The 15,864-nt window shown below is 39.4% G+C and overlaps 1 protein-coding gene across 3 annotated transcripts in view; it reads left to right on the top strand.

The window, feature by feature from the left end:
• Positions 1-15,864, top strand: part of tmem91 (transmembrane protein 91) — a 54,912-nt gene that overhangs the window by 27,176 nt on the left and 11,872 nt on the right. For 2 of the 3 annotated variants that reach the window (XM_067419063.1, XM_067419061.1), the window contains exon 3: positions 14,105-15,539. In XM_067419063.1, the coding sequence (XP_067275164.1) occupies positions 15,141-15,539 (399 nt within the window). In that variant the 5' untranslated portion in view covers positions 14,105-15,140. Of the gene's footprint in view, positions 1-11,890; positions 11,996-14,104; positions 15,540-15,864 lie in introns of all 3 variants that reach the window. The other variant, XM_067419064.1, reaches the window with a different exon arrangement.

Here is a 15,864-nt window from a genome sequence, read left to right as displayed (position 1 = left end):
ACATAGCCCAAGGATAGACTAGTCATCTGAACATGAACAAGAAATGAAACCAAACACCTTATAATCACTGTTGACTTTGCTTACATGATGGAATATCATACATCTCGCAAGTTATTTTGGCAAGAAAGTCGTAACCAATTTCACGGTTATTTTGGCCAAAAGTGTGTTACTATCCAGACTATTGGGTCTAAATTTACCCGAGATGTTGAAATGACTGTTATTGCTTGATGGGGAGTGTAATAGATGTGGCCAGTAAATGGATAAAGAGCATGGAGGCAGCAGGCTAATACTTGCGTTTAGGGGTTTATTGCAACAGAATAGGATTAACAAAATACAAAGCAAATGTTAACCTAACTGAGCTAAACCAAAATATAAGAGAAAAAAAACAACAAAACAAACCACTTATACAATGAACATAAGTCTCTGTATCTGCCTCTAAAAAGAAATACAACAGAGGTCTAAGAACTACAGGACCCGTTCCCTCACAGAACAACACTGATACTTACAAACACCAGACATACCTTTATACATTGGTGGCCAGCACCAATTAACACAAAAAGGGGAAAACAGATACACAAATAATGGCCATTACACAAAATACAAACATATGAAAACATCAAACAAAACTGGAAACAAATACATTAAATAACACTTCGTCACATTACTCCATTTTATGCATTTACTTCCTATATATATATCAAAACAAGAGGAAGAGTTCTTGGAGTCCTCCCCCCAGGCAGAACCAGGAATGGTGCGGCTAGATTACGGGCCGGAACAGTATATATATGTCCAGTGTTTCCGCCCGAACCCCTTTAGACGGCGCACCAGCTCACGGGACTCAGCCATAACAAAACAGACAAACAAAAGAAGGGTAAGAATAAACTCCAACTACTCGTTAAAGAGTGTGCGCACTTAACTCCAAACGAAAGTTTAAATAAAGTTTATTAAACCCAAAATAATATTGTTGTGAGTTTTATTTCCTTACTGCAAACAAAAAACTGATTTAAATTAAAATAGAATACACAAACAAACTAACCTGACTGAGACTCAGCCCCAATCCATCACACACTCCCCCACTTCTGGTTTCACGCCGGCAGGCGGGAAAGAAAGTCCGCCATCACATTGTCTCGGCCTGGGACATGCTGAATGGAAAACCGATATGGCTGGATAGACAGATACCAGCGTGTAATCCTGGCATTCGAATCTTTCATCTGGTTCATCCACTGCAATGCTTTATGGTCAGTCTCAATCACAAACTCACGTCCAAGAAGATAATACTTGAATGTATCAAGGGCCCATTTTACTGCCAAACATTCCTTTTCCACTGTAGAGTACCGCACTTCTCTGGGGAATAACTTGCGACTGATATAAGCTACAGGATGTCGATCTTCTTGCGTCCCCTGAAGAAGAACGGCTCCTACTCCAACATCTGATGCATCAGTTTGCAATACAAAGGACTGATCAAAATCAGGACAACTTAAGACTGGCCCCAGACACAGCGCATTCTTAATATCCTGAAAAGCCCGCTCTGCTTCCTCCGTCCACCGAATCTGGTTCGGACAGTTTTTCCTTGTCAAATCTGTAAGGAGAGCTGCTCTCACAGAGAAGTTGGGTACGAACCGCCTGTACCAATTTGCCATTCCGAGAAAAGATCTTATCTGCGACTTTGTCTGAGGCTTGGGGCAATTCTGTATTGCCTGGATTCTTTGAACTTGAGGTCTCATAACCCCACGGCCTATCACATACCCCAAGTACTCAGTCTCTGCTCTTGCGATGGAACACTTGGAAGGATTGATGGTAAGCCCAGCCGATCGAATCTGGTTAATAACCACTTCCATATGCTGCAGATGCTCTTCCCAAGTTGAACTGTAAACAACAATGTCGTCCAAGTAAGCAGCTGTAAAGTCAGTCAAACCAGCAAGTACCTGATCAATGAGCCGCTGGAAAGTTGCAGCAGCCCCATGAAGGCCAAAGGGCATCTTGCAAAAATGATAAAGACCCCAGGGGGTCCGGAATGCCGTGAGTTCCCGGGACCTTGCACTCAACGGGACCTGCCAGTAACCTTTAGCCAAGTCTATAGTGGTTAAATAGTTGGCTTTACCCAAACGGTCAATGAGGTCATCGATTCTTGGGGTCGGATAAGAATCAAACTTTGACACTGAGTTAAGATACCTAAAGTCAATGCAAAACCGTAGGCTGCCATCCTTTTTGGGCACCAACACCACTGGGCTGCACCACTCACTTCTTGAGGGTTCCACAATGTCCATGGCTAGCATTTCATCTAACTCCTTGCGCAAAGCTTCCAAGAGGCGCTCGGGTATTCTATAGCTCAGGCGTTTTGGACTCGCTCCTTCTCGAAGCACAATATCATGCTCAACTAAGCTGGTATGGCCCGGCCTCTTCTGGAACACTTGGGAATCACACAGTCTTTGGATTTCAAACTGTTGACTTTGGGTCAGGTGACTCAGGGATAGACTAGAAGGAGATGGAACTGGTAGATACTGAGCCTCCACCTCTTCCTCATCTTCTACCTTCCGGATCAGGAACACCCCTGCTGCATCCCTTGGTCTAGCAAACCACTCTTTGAGTAGGTTAACATGTAAAGTCCACTTCGAACGCTTCTGACCAGGGGTGGCAACTTCATATGTAACCGGCCCTAACTTCCTCACCACTTCAAACGGACCACGCCATTTGGCAGTTAACCTGCTCGCATCAGTGGGCAGCATCACCAATACCTGATTGCCTGGCTCAAAGTTCCGTGTTCTGGCTTTCTGGTCATACCAGGTCTTTTGTCGTTTCTGTGCCTCTGCCATATGCTCATGGGCCAACACACTCATGGCTTCCAGCTTCTCCCGCATCTGAACAACATAGTCAACAACATTAGTGTGACTTACACGGTCTTGTTCCCCATTCCACATGTCCTTCAACAGCATCAACGGTCCCCGAACCTCCCGTCCATACAATAATTCAAACGGGGAAAATCCAGTTGAGATCTGGGGAACTTCCCTGTAGGCAAAAAGCAGATATGGGAGCCACTGATCCCAATCATCACTTTTGTCTGTGACAAACTTGCGCAGCATTTGTTTCAGCGTTTGGTTAAAGCGTTCGGTTAAGCCATCAGTCTGTGGGTGATACGGGGTGGTTCTTATTCCTTTTATACCCAATAGTTTATACACCTGTTTCAACAGTTCTGACATAAAGTTAGACCCTTGGTCTGTAAGAATAGCTTTAGGAAACCCCACTCTGGAGAATAATTGTATGAGGGAACATGCTACTACTCTCGCCTTGATGGATTTGAGGGGGAAAACTTCAGGATATTTTGTAGCGTAGTCTGTAACGACCAACATGTAACGGTTGCCTGCCTTGGTCTTCTCTAAGGGTCCTACAATATCCATGCCCAACTGATCAAAGGGTACCCCAATAATGGGGAGAGGCTCAAGAGGTGCTCTAGGAGGAACCCTCAGGGAGGTCTGTTGACATTGCGGACAAGTTCTACAGTAGACAGCTATGTCCCTTCTCATGCCTGGCCAATAAAAGTGCCGAAGGATACGTGCAGTTGTCTTATGCCTACCTAAATGACCTGACCAAGGTACCGAATGACCCAAAGAAAGGACTAGTTCTCTACCCTCCCTGGGGACTACCAACTGATGCTCTGAACTACGTTTCCGAAACATAACACCCTTGCAGGAAAAAAAAATTCCCTGACTGACTCTCACCTCTGCCTGTCCAGCCAGTGTTCCCTTCTCTACCAACTTGTACAGGGGACCAATTGTGTCGTCATGTTTCTGCAACTGTACTATGTCTCGAGGTACTTTATATCCCAAAGTATTCTCAGGGGCAGACTCCCTTTCACTCACCACAACCCGTCGAAACTTTTCACACTTCCTCTGACTCCGGGACTTCCGAGACTTTCCTGGCTTTCCTTCAAGGTCTGCCTCAAAAAAAGGTAAGGACCCAAGTACTCCTACCTCCTTCTCACTAGTCTTAGCCATGGCCCGTGTCACAGCTGCATTACAAGCCTGCAAAGGAAGGAGATCACATAAAACCGGAAGATCCTGACCCAGAACCATCGGATAAGGCAACTCAGGTGATAGGCCCACTTCCAGCAGATAAGTCTGTCCCTGCACAGTCACATAAACATCAGCTGTAGGATAATACCTTTCATCGCCATGAACACACTTAATCGCCACCGGAGATGTATGTTTCCACAGATGGGCTGGAACTAATTCCGACTTGACCAGTGTCTGCATACTCCCAGTATCCACTAAAGCACTCACTTCCTGCCCATTCAAACACACGGTCACATGATGCAAAGAAACATTCGCCCTACAAGTAGGGTCTTCAGGTCTAGGTACCCCACAGAGATTTGCATGCGTGGAAGGCTTATTAGGGCACCTAGGCTTAGTATGTCCCTCCTGCCCACACTGATAGCACAATAACCTTGGTGTTAAATCTTGGGTTCCCACTAATAAGACCACCATTATCACCCACAGACTTACCTGCCATTACATTCGTCTTTATTGGTGATACAGATCTCTTACTGGGTCGCTTGGGGTCTTTGAATGCTTTCCATTGGTTGTAAGTCCAGGGTTGACCTCTTCGTCGTGCTGCAACAAACACATCTGCCAGTTCTGCAGCCTTTGCCGCCGAATCCGGGTTATGCTCCTTAACCCATGTTTGCAGCTCTGGGGCAAGCACACGGAGATATTGCTCCATAATGATTACCTCCGTAACTTCCTCCTTACTCCGATCCTGGGGCTGAACCCACTTGTTAAAAGTGTCCTTAAGACGCACATAGAGCTCCTTAGGGGTCTCATCAGCTCCAACATCTGCAGACCGAAACCTCAAACGATAGGTCTCTGGGTTAATGTCATATTTCTTTAGAACTGCTGATTTCACACAATCATAGACAAGAGATTCATTAATATCCATGTTCACATAAGCACTACGAGCTTTGCCAGTAAGCAGCGGTACTAACCTCACGGCCCAATCCGTTCTCGGCCAGCGACATGCTGTGGCTATCCGCTCGAAGGTAGTAAGGAAATGCTCCACGTCATCGTCCTCATTAAGTGGCTGTAGACGAGGTTCAGTCATAGCCCTTGCCTGTTCTACAACTTGACTCCCAACGGCTGATGACCCCCGCACATCTCCCTGCTCACTCTCTTGATTCAAAGGGGTGTACTGAAGACCCGGGGGAGAAATTGGTGTCGTTCTTGTGTGCACTTCGTCCTGAAGCTGCCTGAACTGATGTTGCAAAGCCTTCCATCTATTCTCTTGCCGTGCAGTTTCCTGGTCTAGTCGTTCATCTCTATCTCGCTGCATTTTCATATGTGCCCGGAACATGTCTCGTAACTCTTCTACGGTAACATTCTGTGAGTCACCTAAAACTAGCGGAACTTCAGCCTCAACACCTCCCGTTGCGGATACGGCCATCTCGTCGCCCTTCACGGCTTTCTTCGGCCCCATTTTGTCCAATGAAAGGAGAGGGGAAACCCACTTACTGCTGCCCCCTACTGGCACATCCCACCACTGCCACCAATTGTAATAGATGTGGCCAGTAAATGGATAAAGAGCATGGAGGCAGCAGGCTAATACTTGCGTTTAGGGGTTTATTGCAACAGAATAGGATTAACAAAATACAAAGCAAATGTTAACCTAACTGAGCTAAACCAAAATATAAGAGAAAAAAAACAACAAAACAAACCACTTATACAATGAACATAAGTCTCTGTATCTGCCTCTAAAAAGAAATACAACAGAGGTCTAAGAACTACAGGACCCGTTCCCTCACAGAACAACACTGATACTTACAAACACCAGACATACCTTTATACATTGGTGGCCAGCACCAATTAACACAAAAAGGGGAAAACAGATACACAAATAATGGCCATTACACAAAATACAAACATATGAAAACATCAAACAAAACTGGAAACAAATACATTAAATAACACTTCGTCACATTACTCCATTTTATGCATTTACTTCCTATATATATATCAAAACAAGAGGAAGAGTTCTTGGAGTCCTCCCCCCAGGCAGAACCAGGAATGGTGCGGCTAGATTACGGGCCGGAACAGTATATATATGTCCAGTGTTTCCGCCCGAACCCCTTTAGACGGCGCACCAGCTCACGGGACTCAGCCATAACAAAACAGACAAACAAAAGAAGGGTAAGAATAAACTCCAACTACTCGTTAAAGAGTGTGCGCACTTAACTCCAAACGAAAGTTTAAATAAAGTTTATTAAACCCAAAATAATATTGTTGTGAGTTTTATTTCCTTACTGCAAACAAAAAACTGATTTAAATTAAAATAGAATACACAAACAAACTAACCTGACTGAGACTCAGCCCCAATCCATCACAGGGAGTGATGCTGAAAATTGCTTTGATATCATAGGAATAAATTACATTTAAAAAAATATGTGTAATTTTGATAACGTGTAATTTTGGGGTGGGACTATCTAAGTTTGTTTGACCTATAGCAGATGGGAGGCATGTTCAAGAAACCTGTTTAAAAACAGATGTTGTGTTGTTTTTTGTGTGCTATTTTTCTTATGTTTTGACAATAGTGCAGAAATTGCTTAACTTTAAGGTACAATAACCTCTGTCCCTTTACATGAAATGCCAAATGTACATCCACATTCTTATGATAGATTTTTAATATATTTTTTTGCTTTGGAATCACATTTATAAATGGACCCTGAGATTGTTGGTTAAGCAGAAATAATGCTGAACCGGCTAAAGGAATCAAATAAAAGACAGAGGTCAGTACTAAACAACGCAAAAAGAAGATGAAGTAGCCAGAGCAAAGGACAGAAAAGTGGTTCTCTATAAAAGTGCTGGGGCTGATTTGCTGTGCTGTCCTTGTAGAGCTCGGTCCAACTGACCGGGTGTTTTATGTGTGAGGCAGGAATCAGAAAGGGAGGCAGGCTTATAATGCAGCTGACAGCAGTCCTTTTATGGTGACTGGATGGGGTTGGTGGGGTTAGCAATAAAGCTGAGTGCATCTCCTCTGGAATCAAGCCATCGTAGCTTAAAGGGATAGTTCACCCGGAAATTAAATTAATGCCATCATTTACTCAACCACGTCATTTCACGACTTTTTTATTCTATTGAACACAAAATATATTTTGAATGATGTGCTGGTTCCTCTTTTTCATATAATAACAACACGTGGGAACCAGAGCTTTCAAGCTTCAAAAAGCACCATAAAAACATCATAAAAGTGGTCCATGTGACTTTTTGCGCATTATTTCATGTCTTCTGAAAGCATATGATAGAAAAAGACTTATTTAAAGATTGAAAACATGTTTTGTGATTCAAAGGAATGATTTGATCATGAATTGGACACAGTGTACACCTCCAGTCAAAAGTTTGGAATAATTAAGTTTAATGTTTTTGAATGTTTTATAAACATTTTAGTGTCTTATGCTCACCAAGTATGCATTTATTTGATATATACAGTAAAAACTATTATTTTGGAATATTTTTGCATTTAAAATAGATGTTTTCTATTTTAATATATTTTAAAATGTAATTTATTCCTGTGATCAAAGCTGAATTTTCAGCATCATTACTGCAGTCTTCAGTGTCACGTGATCAGAAATCATTCTAATATAAAGATTTGCTGCTCAAGAAATATTTCTTATCATTATCATATGATATATAATTTCAGTTGAAAACAGTTGCATTGCTCAGTATTTGTGTGAAAACCGTGATAAACTAATATTTAAATGTATTGAATATTATCACATGCGTTAAACTGATCTAAAGTGACATTTATAATGTCAAATGATTTCTGTCAAATAATAATTTTTGGTAACACTTTTTTTTACAGTGTCCTTGTTACATACTGTATTTTACATGTACTTACCATATATATAACATTAAATAATGCGTAATTACGTGTAACTATCCCTGAACCAAACCCTAATCCACCCTAACCCTATAGAAAGTACATGCTGTAAATTAATATTACTTACAATAAGCATATGATTTACTCCTCCTTTAGTTTTATATTTAAAAAGTCATGGCTCATCCAAGGTCCACAAGTCCATAAAAGTGCATCTATCCATCATATAACTGGTCCACACGGCTCCGGGGGTTAAAAAAGGCCTTCTGAAGCAAAGTGGTGCGTTTGAAAAATATCCATATTTAAAACTTTATAGACTAAAATAACTAGCTATAAATAACTAACATAACTAAGACGACAATTCACTCCCATTATAAAGCTTGAAAGAGGCAGGACTTCTGTTAATATAACTCTGATTGTGTTCATCTGAAAGAAGAATGTCATAATTACCTCGGATGACTTGAGGGCGAGTAAATCATGGGGTCATTTTCATTTTTGGGTGAACTAACCTTTAAATATATAATTACACAATGAAGCATTCAAATAAAGTCTAACCTAATTGTTTTGCAACTTACTGTACATCAAAGAATAGAGCAAAAAGTATCACAGTGTCCTCTTTTCATCATTGATGATAAAAAGTTTCTTGAGGAGCAAATCATCATATCAGAATAATTTCTGAAGGATCATGTGACACTGAAAATGAGAAAGAACTTATTAGATTGTAATATATATATATATATAACAATAGAAACAGTTCTTATAAAATGTAATATCACAATGTTTGTGTTTTAGCGTATTTTTGGACCTTTCAAAAACCTTAAAGGGATACTTCAAAGCTTTTTCATATTAAACTGTTATTCCCGTCACTAAAACGAGTTGATACATACCTCTCTCGTCTCAGTGTGTGCTCTTAATCTCTCTGACGCGTGGTGGCGATCTGATAGCATTTAGCTTAGCCCACTAAGGCCAGTTCATTCACTATGGTACCAAACAGAGATCAAGTTAGAAGTGACCAAACACCTCCACATTTTCTGTATTTAAATACAGTTACACGAATAGCTGAATGATCAAGTATGGTGACATAAAATAAAACATGGCGCTTTTCTACGCGGATTAAAAAGGAGAACTATAATGTATGGCGGAATAGCACTTCTGCGTGTAACTGTATTTCAATAGGGAAAATGTGGAGGTGTTTGGTCGCTTCTAACTTGATCTCTGTTTGGTACCATAGTGAATGAACTGGAGCCTATTGCACAAAACTAGGATAAGGGATTGAGCCAGGATATCTTGGTGATCCTGGCTGAATGTATCCGCTAATATACAGTTATCTTTTGTTATCGTTCTTGGTGTGAGTGTGCCTTCAGGGTACGTTTACAAGACAGCGGTGTAGCTACTAAATTTTGCATACAGATGACAAGATTACTAAAATATCCCGGCCTTATCCTAGTTTTGTGCAATAGGCCCCTGGCCTTCGTGGGCTAAGATAAATGCTATCAGATCGCCACCACGCGTCAGAGAGTTTAAGAGCACACACTGAGACGAGAGAGGTGTGTATCAACTGGTCTTAGTTAAGGGAATAGCATAGTTTAACATAGTTTAATTTAAGTTGTTTAATATAAAAAAGTTATATTTTATATATTGAATTTTTCAAAATTTTTAACTGGCAGTGTTTCATTTTGACCTTGTTACGTTTAATCAACTTGATCTTTTATTAAAAATTCAGACTTCTCCCTTCATTTAGTCCACTTAAACCCCGCCACTATCAACGACATTGCATATCCCACACAAGAAAGAAAGTTATGGTCTGGAATGGCATTAGGGTGAGAATTCTCCTTTTTTGGTGAACTGTCCCTTTAAGAGCCATACACAGAGTGAATGTGTGTGGGTGTAGGTCTGTCCATATTTTTATCTCTGATGTTTGTGGCCCTCTCATCCAGTGTGTTCAGAGGTGCACTGCAGTAATGTTGATGTCAGAGAGAGCCGGGATCTGCTCCTGAATTATCACCCTGCTGTTCTGTCTGCACTCAAGTGTACAACCACAAGTGGAGGAGGAGAACGACAGGAGAGCAGAGCAAAGCAATATGAAGCAGAGTAATGCAGGCTTCAGCACTCGATGCCACTATCCAGACCACAGATCTGCACTCGACCGGAACAGTCTCGTACGCTGCTCCATATATCTTCATGATGCTCTGTACAGTAATGGATAGTGTATAAAATCAGATACAATTCACATTTGCTTCTACTTTATTGATCTAAGTGCAGCACTATAGAGTCAATTTCTTTCTTTATCATGCCACTCTATGTGCTGCTCAAATTAGATTTCCTTTTTGACTTTCTATTTAAGGCAAAGCTCGTGAATATATAGCTAGAAAACTGGGTAGGAAAAAATAGAATGAAATATTCCTTTTGAATTTGGTTAAATCAGAACAAAAACAGTGTCAAAACCTTTAAACAAAACGGACTGTCTTATGTTACGCCGTCCAAATAAATGATCTAATGAGTGGGCAAATGTTATGAGGAATGTATTTATGGCACTGTATTTGAAATAAGTGTGTATATATATATATATATATATATATATATATATATATATATATATATATATATATATATATATATATATATATATATATATATATATATATATATATATATATATATATATATATTTCAAATACAGTGCCATAAATACACACACAGATATATATATATATAAAATTGTAAAAAAATGTTCTGCATATATTAATATCTGTAATATATATATATATATATATATATATATATGATAACAGATAATGATATATATTATTTTTAATTAAACAACTTATATATTAATATATTTAAATAAATAATATACATTTTTATTTATTTATATATTTTATATGTATATACACACACACAAAATTCTCTCTCTCTCTCTCTCTCTCTCTCTCTCTCTCTCATATATATATATATAATCCTATACATACAGTAGTATATAAGTATTTTGTTCACCAAAGCTCCATTTATTTGCTCAAAAAAGATATTGTGAAATTTTTAAATTTAAAATAGTTTTTCAATATTTCAATATATTTAAAAAATATATTTATATTGGTGATGGCAAAGCTGAATTTTCAGCAGCCATGATCTGATTATCTAACATAGTCAAATATATATATATGAAACAGACATGCATTTTTTTCAAGATTCTTTTAATGAACAGCATTTGTAAAACTAAAAATAATTTTAGGTAATTTAATGCATCCTTGATGAATAAAGACTTCTGCAGTTAATTCACCCTATGGAGCACAAAAATGACAGATATTAGGCAGAATGTTCAAGCTGCTCTCTTCAATACAATACACTGGGGTTCACAGAAAGACAAATGTGCACAATGAAAGAATCTGAAAAGTTATCCATATGCATTTTTATGTGCACAATATTAACAATATATATTTGTGAGGACGAGGCAGAAATTATCCACCGAAAATCTAGCTTGATAGCTGTGGCCCTCATTCACTTCCATTATATGGCAAAGAAGCCATAGCTTGGGCATTCTGCTAAACTTCATTTCTGTTCCAAAGAAAGTTTAGAAAGCTGAGTACATGACGACTGAATCTCTTTATAGCATAATCCTTTATTATGTTCACACACACTGCAGAGGGCAAATGATTGCCTTGAGCAAAGTGGTAACATCAAAATTTAAATTGAATTCAAATTGCTTTTTTTTCTAATGCAGTATTCTTGCATATCTTTAATATAAAGTATGCTAGATCTCTTTATCAAAGTTTCAATTAACACTTAGTAGAAACCATTAGCAAATAGTTTAAAGGAAGGCATACATTCATATACATACTAAATTACAAAACAATCAGCAATGCCTCAGGTAAATCTGAGCAGCTACATTGACAGAGATGATGTCAGGTGTGTCAGACTGGTGCAGACAGGCATGTAGAGGACTGATTGAAAACAGCACAAGGTTAGCAATGAGAGACAGACGCTCACCTGCACCAGATGCCTATCATTCTGAGACGTCATTCTGGTTTTTCAGGAGCTGACTGACTGACAGAGGGGCCCCTGGGAAATGTGACAGCAGATTGGACCAAGTTGCTCTCTTTAACACCCACTGACTGATTAAAAAAGGTCTACATCAAGGGTAACGCTATATAATCCAAGACTTAAAGGGATAGTTTACCCAAAAAGTAAAATTCTGTCATTGATTACTCACCCTCATGTCGTTTAAAACCCATGAGACTTCTGTTCATCTTCAGAACACAAATGAAGATCTTTTTAATGAAATTTGAGAGCTTTCTGTCCCTCCTTTGAAAGCTACGCAACTGACATTTGACGCTTCAAGAAGTTCATAAAGAGATTGTAAAACTAATCCATATGAATTGAGTGGTTTAGTCGCTTTATATGATGAACAGATTGAATTTAGTAGGGCTGGGTAGAAAATATAGATTTCTCGAATTCAATCAATTGTCATTTTTGCAAACTGATATCGATTCTTAAATTAAGAATCAATTAGTCAATTTTTAATGCATGAGAAGCCAAAGTAGTCCAAGGCACTCGATGGGTGTGTTGAAAAAGTTAAAAAGCCTTTATTTCTTCATGGCTTAAACATTTAAAAATTGGTGACAGATACACCTACGCGTTGCGGCTTTTTAACTTTTTTTAAACTTTTTTTTAACTTTTTCAACACACCCAATCGAGTGCCTTGGACTACTTTGGCTTCTGAACTGAATTATCCCACACAACCAAAGAGCACCGAGATTTTACACCCTGTGTAGCACTTCTTGCATTCCTTGCTTTGATGAATTTTTAATGCATGTTTGAATCAATTTTTTTAAATGTTTATATTTCAATAGCACGAATTGGAGTAGAAATATAATTATGTAATTATAAAGTCAAGTTACCTTTATTTATATAGTGTGTTTTACAATGCTAATTGTTTTAAAGCAGCTTCACAGTGTTAACAGGAAAGTAATGCAACAGAATTTGATTCGGCTGTACAGCCGCTCTGGAGTTAGTATTATAACTATATTATTTAATATTGATATCCTATTATATGTTTGAGCTTTAGCAAGAACCAATGAGGTTTGTTCTTGGGTGTCATGCAGGTTTGGTTTGAGCTTCTGTTTATGTTTGCTAATCAGTGTTTATATGTGAATAAAAGCCTAAATTCAATGTTCATCATATAAAGGGATCAAGTCTCTTTAGTAAATTTGTCCTAAACCTCTCAATTCATATGGATTAGTTTTACGATCTCTTGATGAACTTTTTGAAGTGTTAGATGTGTAGCTGTCAGTGGAGGGACAGAAAGTTCTAAGATTTCATAGAAAAGATAATTGTGCTCTGAAGATGAACAAAGTCTTGTGTTTGACACAATGTGGGTGAGTGAATAATAACAGATTTTTAATTTTTGGGTGAACAAACCCTATAATACAAACTGACAAATGGGACTTCACCCTTAAAGGTCACTGCAGTAAGGGAACATTACTCATAAAAATAATAAATAAATAACAATATACTACTATGTATTCAAAAGAGCAGTTGATTGAGTAAACCAGAGGCAATCATGGGGAAAAAAAGCAGTCAGCAGTTGATAAATAATCAAAATTGCTCACATCCTGAAAACAAAATGAGTCTGACTGACAGAATAAACAAGGTGAAGGGATTATCATCAGCATATCATACGCTCCATTTCACCCTGGCGATCTTGTATAACTAGGCATGCATCCAGGTGTTTACATAGGAAATATCTTTTTATGAATACACAGTCTGGACCTCTGATGGACCTCAATTTCTCTCCGGCGATAGATTCAGATGGCAGTACTGAGGTTGTTTTTAGGTGAGGGCCACAGAGATTTGTATGCAGAGCGAGGAAGTGGACTAGATGACGTGTAACGCATCGTGATCCGCCAGAGGGTGTGCTCATGCCCATATAACATTTTTAAAGGGTACTTGGGCAGCTGCCCTCTCACTGCAGACCATATTTTCAAACCAACGAGCCTTCTGCCCTCTCACTGATGCTCTTTGCCTTTGAGAGAGATGTGCTCTTTGGAATAGGCCTCTTAGAAGTGTTCAGAGGCAGATGTCGAGTTCATTAGTGTCCGTTCCTTGGCACATACCATCCTGCCACTCAAGCATTACAGCAGACTGGCCTTATAAAATAGAGACACTTGGGGATCACTTATCAAGAGCTTTTCTGATGTGTGCACTGAAGCTAAATGCTATTTCTGACTCTGTTCTCTTCTTTTGGCAGCCCAGTCCAAGTGCCAACATGAGAGGTGAGAGGTGGCAGATACGGCTCTGAGAGACTTCACTCGGCTGGGAGAGCGAGGCGCATTAAAAATACAGGTCCCCACATGAGCTTTCTGGTCTCAGCTTGTGCCATAAATCAATACCCAAGCACTCTGATTTCTTCATCAAGACATTTCAGCTCGGCTACAAACGGAATGAGTTTCTTGAGCACTTGCTGACCAGAAGCCGCACTTCAGAGGATACTATTTTTGTGGACGTCTGAAATCTATTTCACACTGTGACTCTGACAACACACCGGGAGACAAAAACAATATATATATATATATATATATGTGCATAGCTGATAAAGCTGATACATCTTTCACCCTCCTGTCAATGCCTTTTTTTTTTTTAGCTTACGCTGACACTTCCTTCAAAGCTTTTGGCACTTCAGAGAATATTCCTATCAGCTTTGGTCTGTCTAATTCGCAGCTATTTTTATTCCACTACATATTTAGATAAAAGTCTCCCATTACAGAATTCTGTTCAAAACATTTCAGTCCTCTCGTCTGAATGGGTGAGAGCAGAAGGGAGGTTCACGCTTAAAATCCTCACAATTTCACAACCTGTCTACAGTCGGTAGCTAATCACGGTGTTCCATCATCAGAAATGACTTCCATCTTTTTTTTTTCATGTAAAATGAAGCACATTAGCATATTTATGGGCTGAGATACAACCAATCGTGTACAACGTGCTACATGGATCTTGCATTCAGTCATCAAACGAAGGAGCAAATAGCTCCTGACATGTGAAGAAAATGGAATATTCAAGAGCTCTGCGCATTTAAACACATGCACCAACATAAGTGCTCTCGGAGGAGATGGAGGAGCACAGTTAGTTTCAAGGTTTATGCTTGTATCTGTGAGAAACCAACTAAAAAGTCTTCAATTTAAACTGTTGTGTTACTGCTCTAATGTGAATGACATATTCTTGAGAATACAACTGTTGGCCAGATTAGCCAGAAAGCATCGGTTGATGTCAAATTCAGATCTCTCAAAATGGAGAAATTGGATGAACTAGAACATCCATTATTGGGCGACAGCCCCAAAAACTCAAGCGGTGGTGGACTGTTCAAAGGCATTTTGGTGAGGAACGAGGAGGACAAAAGACTGCCCGCTCTGGACTGGAGGAGTTACTGCAGTTCTACAGATATTCAACAGCAGCAGCTACTGGATCCGTGTTCATTGACTAGCACCCTAGAGACTCTTTATCCTCCCACTACCATTTGGGCCGCTGCTGACTCCCTGGGCATCCATAGTAAGGAGTATCTGGAAACCACCTTTGTGGATATTGGCCCTGGTTCAACATTGGAAAGGAAGTTGCTGGCAGAGACAAGAGATGTTCATAGTGTATCCTACAGCATGGAAGATGGGGATGACCTTTTGCCAGACTTTGAGGTAAGGCTTCTGCCTCCAGAATACAATACATGGGTGTTTCTTTAATGGCGTGAAAATAGTGAAAATAGCGTTAGATTCAGTTTGCACTGTAAAAATACCAGTATTTTCACTCTCTTTAACAAAGTTTTGGAATGCTTTAACCACTTAAACTCCGAGGACCCAGTACAGGGTCGGAAATGACATCGTCATGTATTTACTTTCCATTTTAAATGTCTGTGGAGGAGCTATAATGTCACATGTGGTACCATTTGAAAGCTTTGAGTCTCTACTTTCTGGAGATATGCATCACTTTGGCATTTGTTTTACACAAAGTAATGTATTTACA

The sequence above is a fragment of the Pseudorasbora parva genome, chromosome 16 (genome assembly GCF_024679245.1).
Source record: "Pseudorasbora parva isolate DD20220531a chromosome 16, ASM2467924v1, whole genome shotgun sequence".
Classification (NCBI taxonomy): Eukaryota; Metazoa; Chordata; class Actinopteri; order Cypriniformes; family Gobionidae; genus Pseudorasbora; species Pseudorasbora parva.
This window is presented reverse-complemented; position numbering and strand designations above follow the sequence as displayed.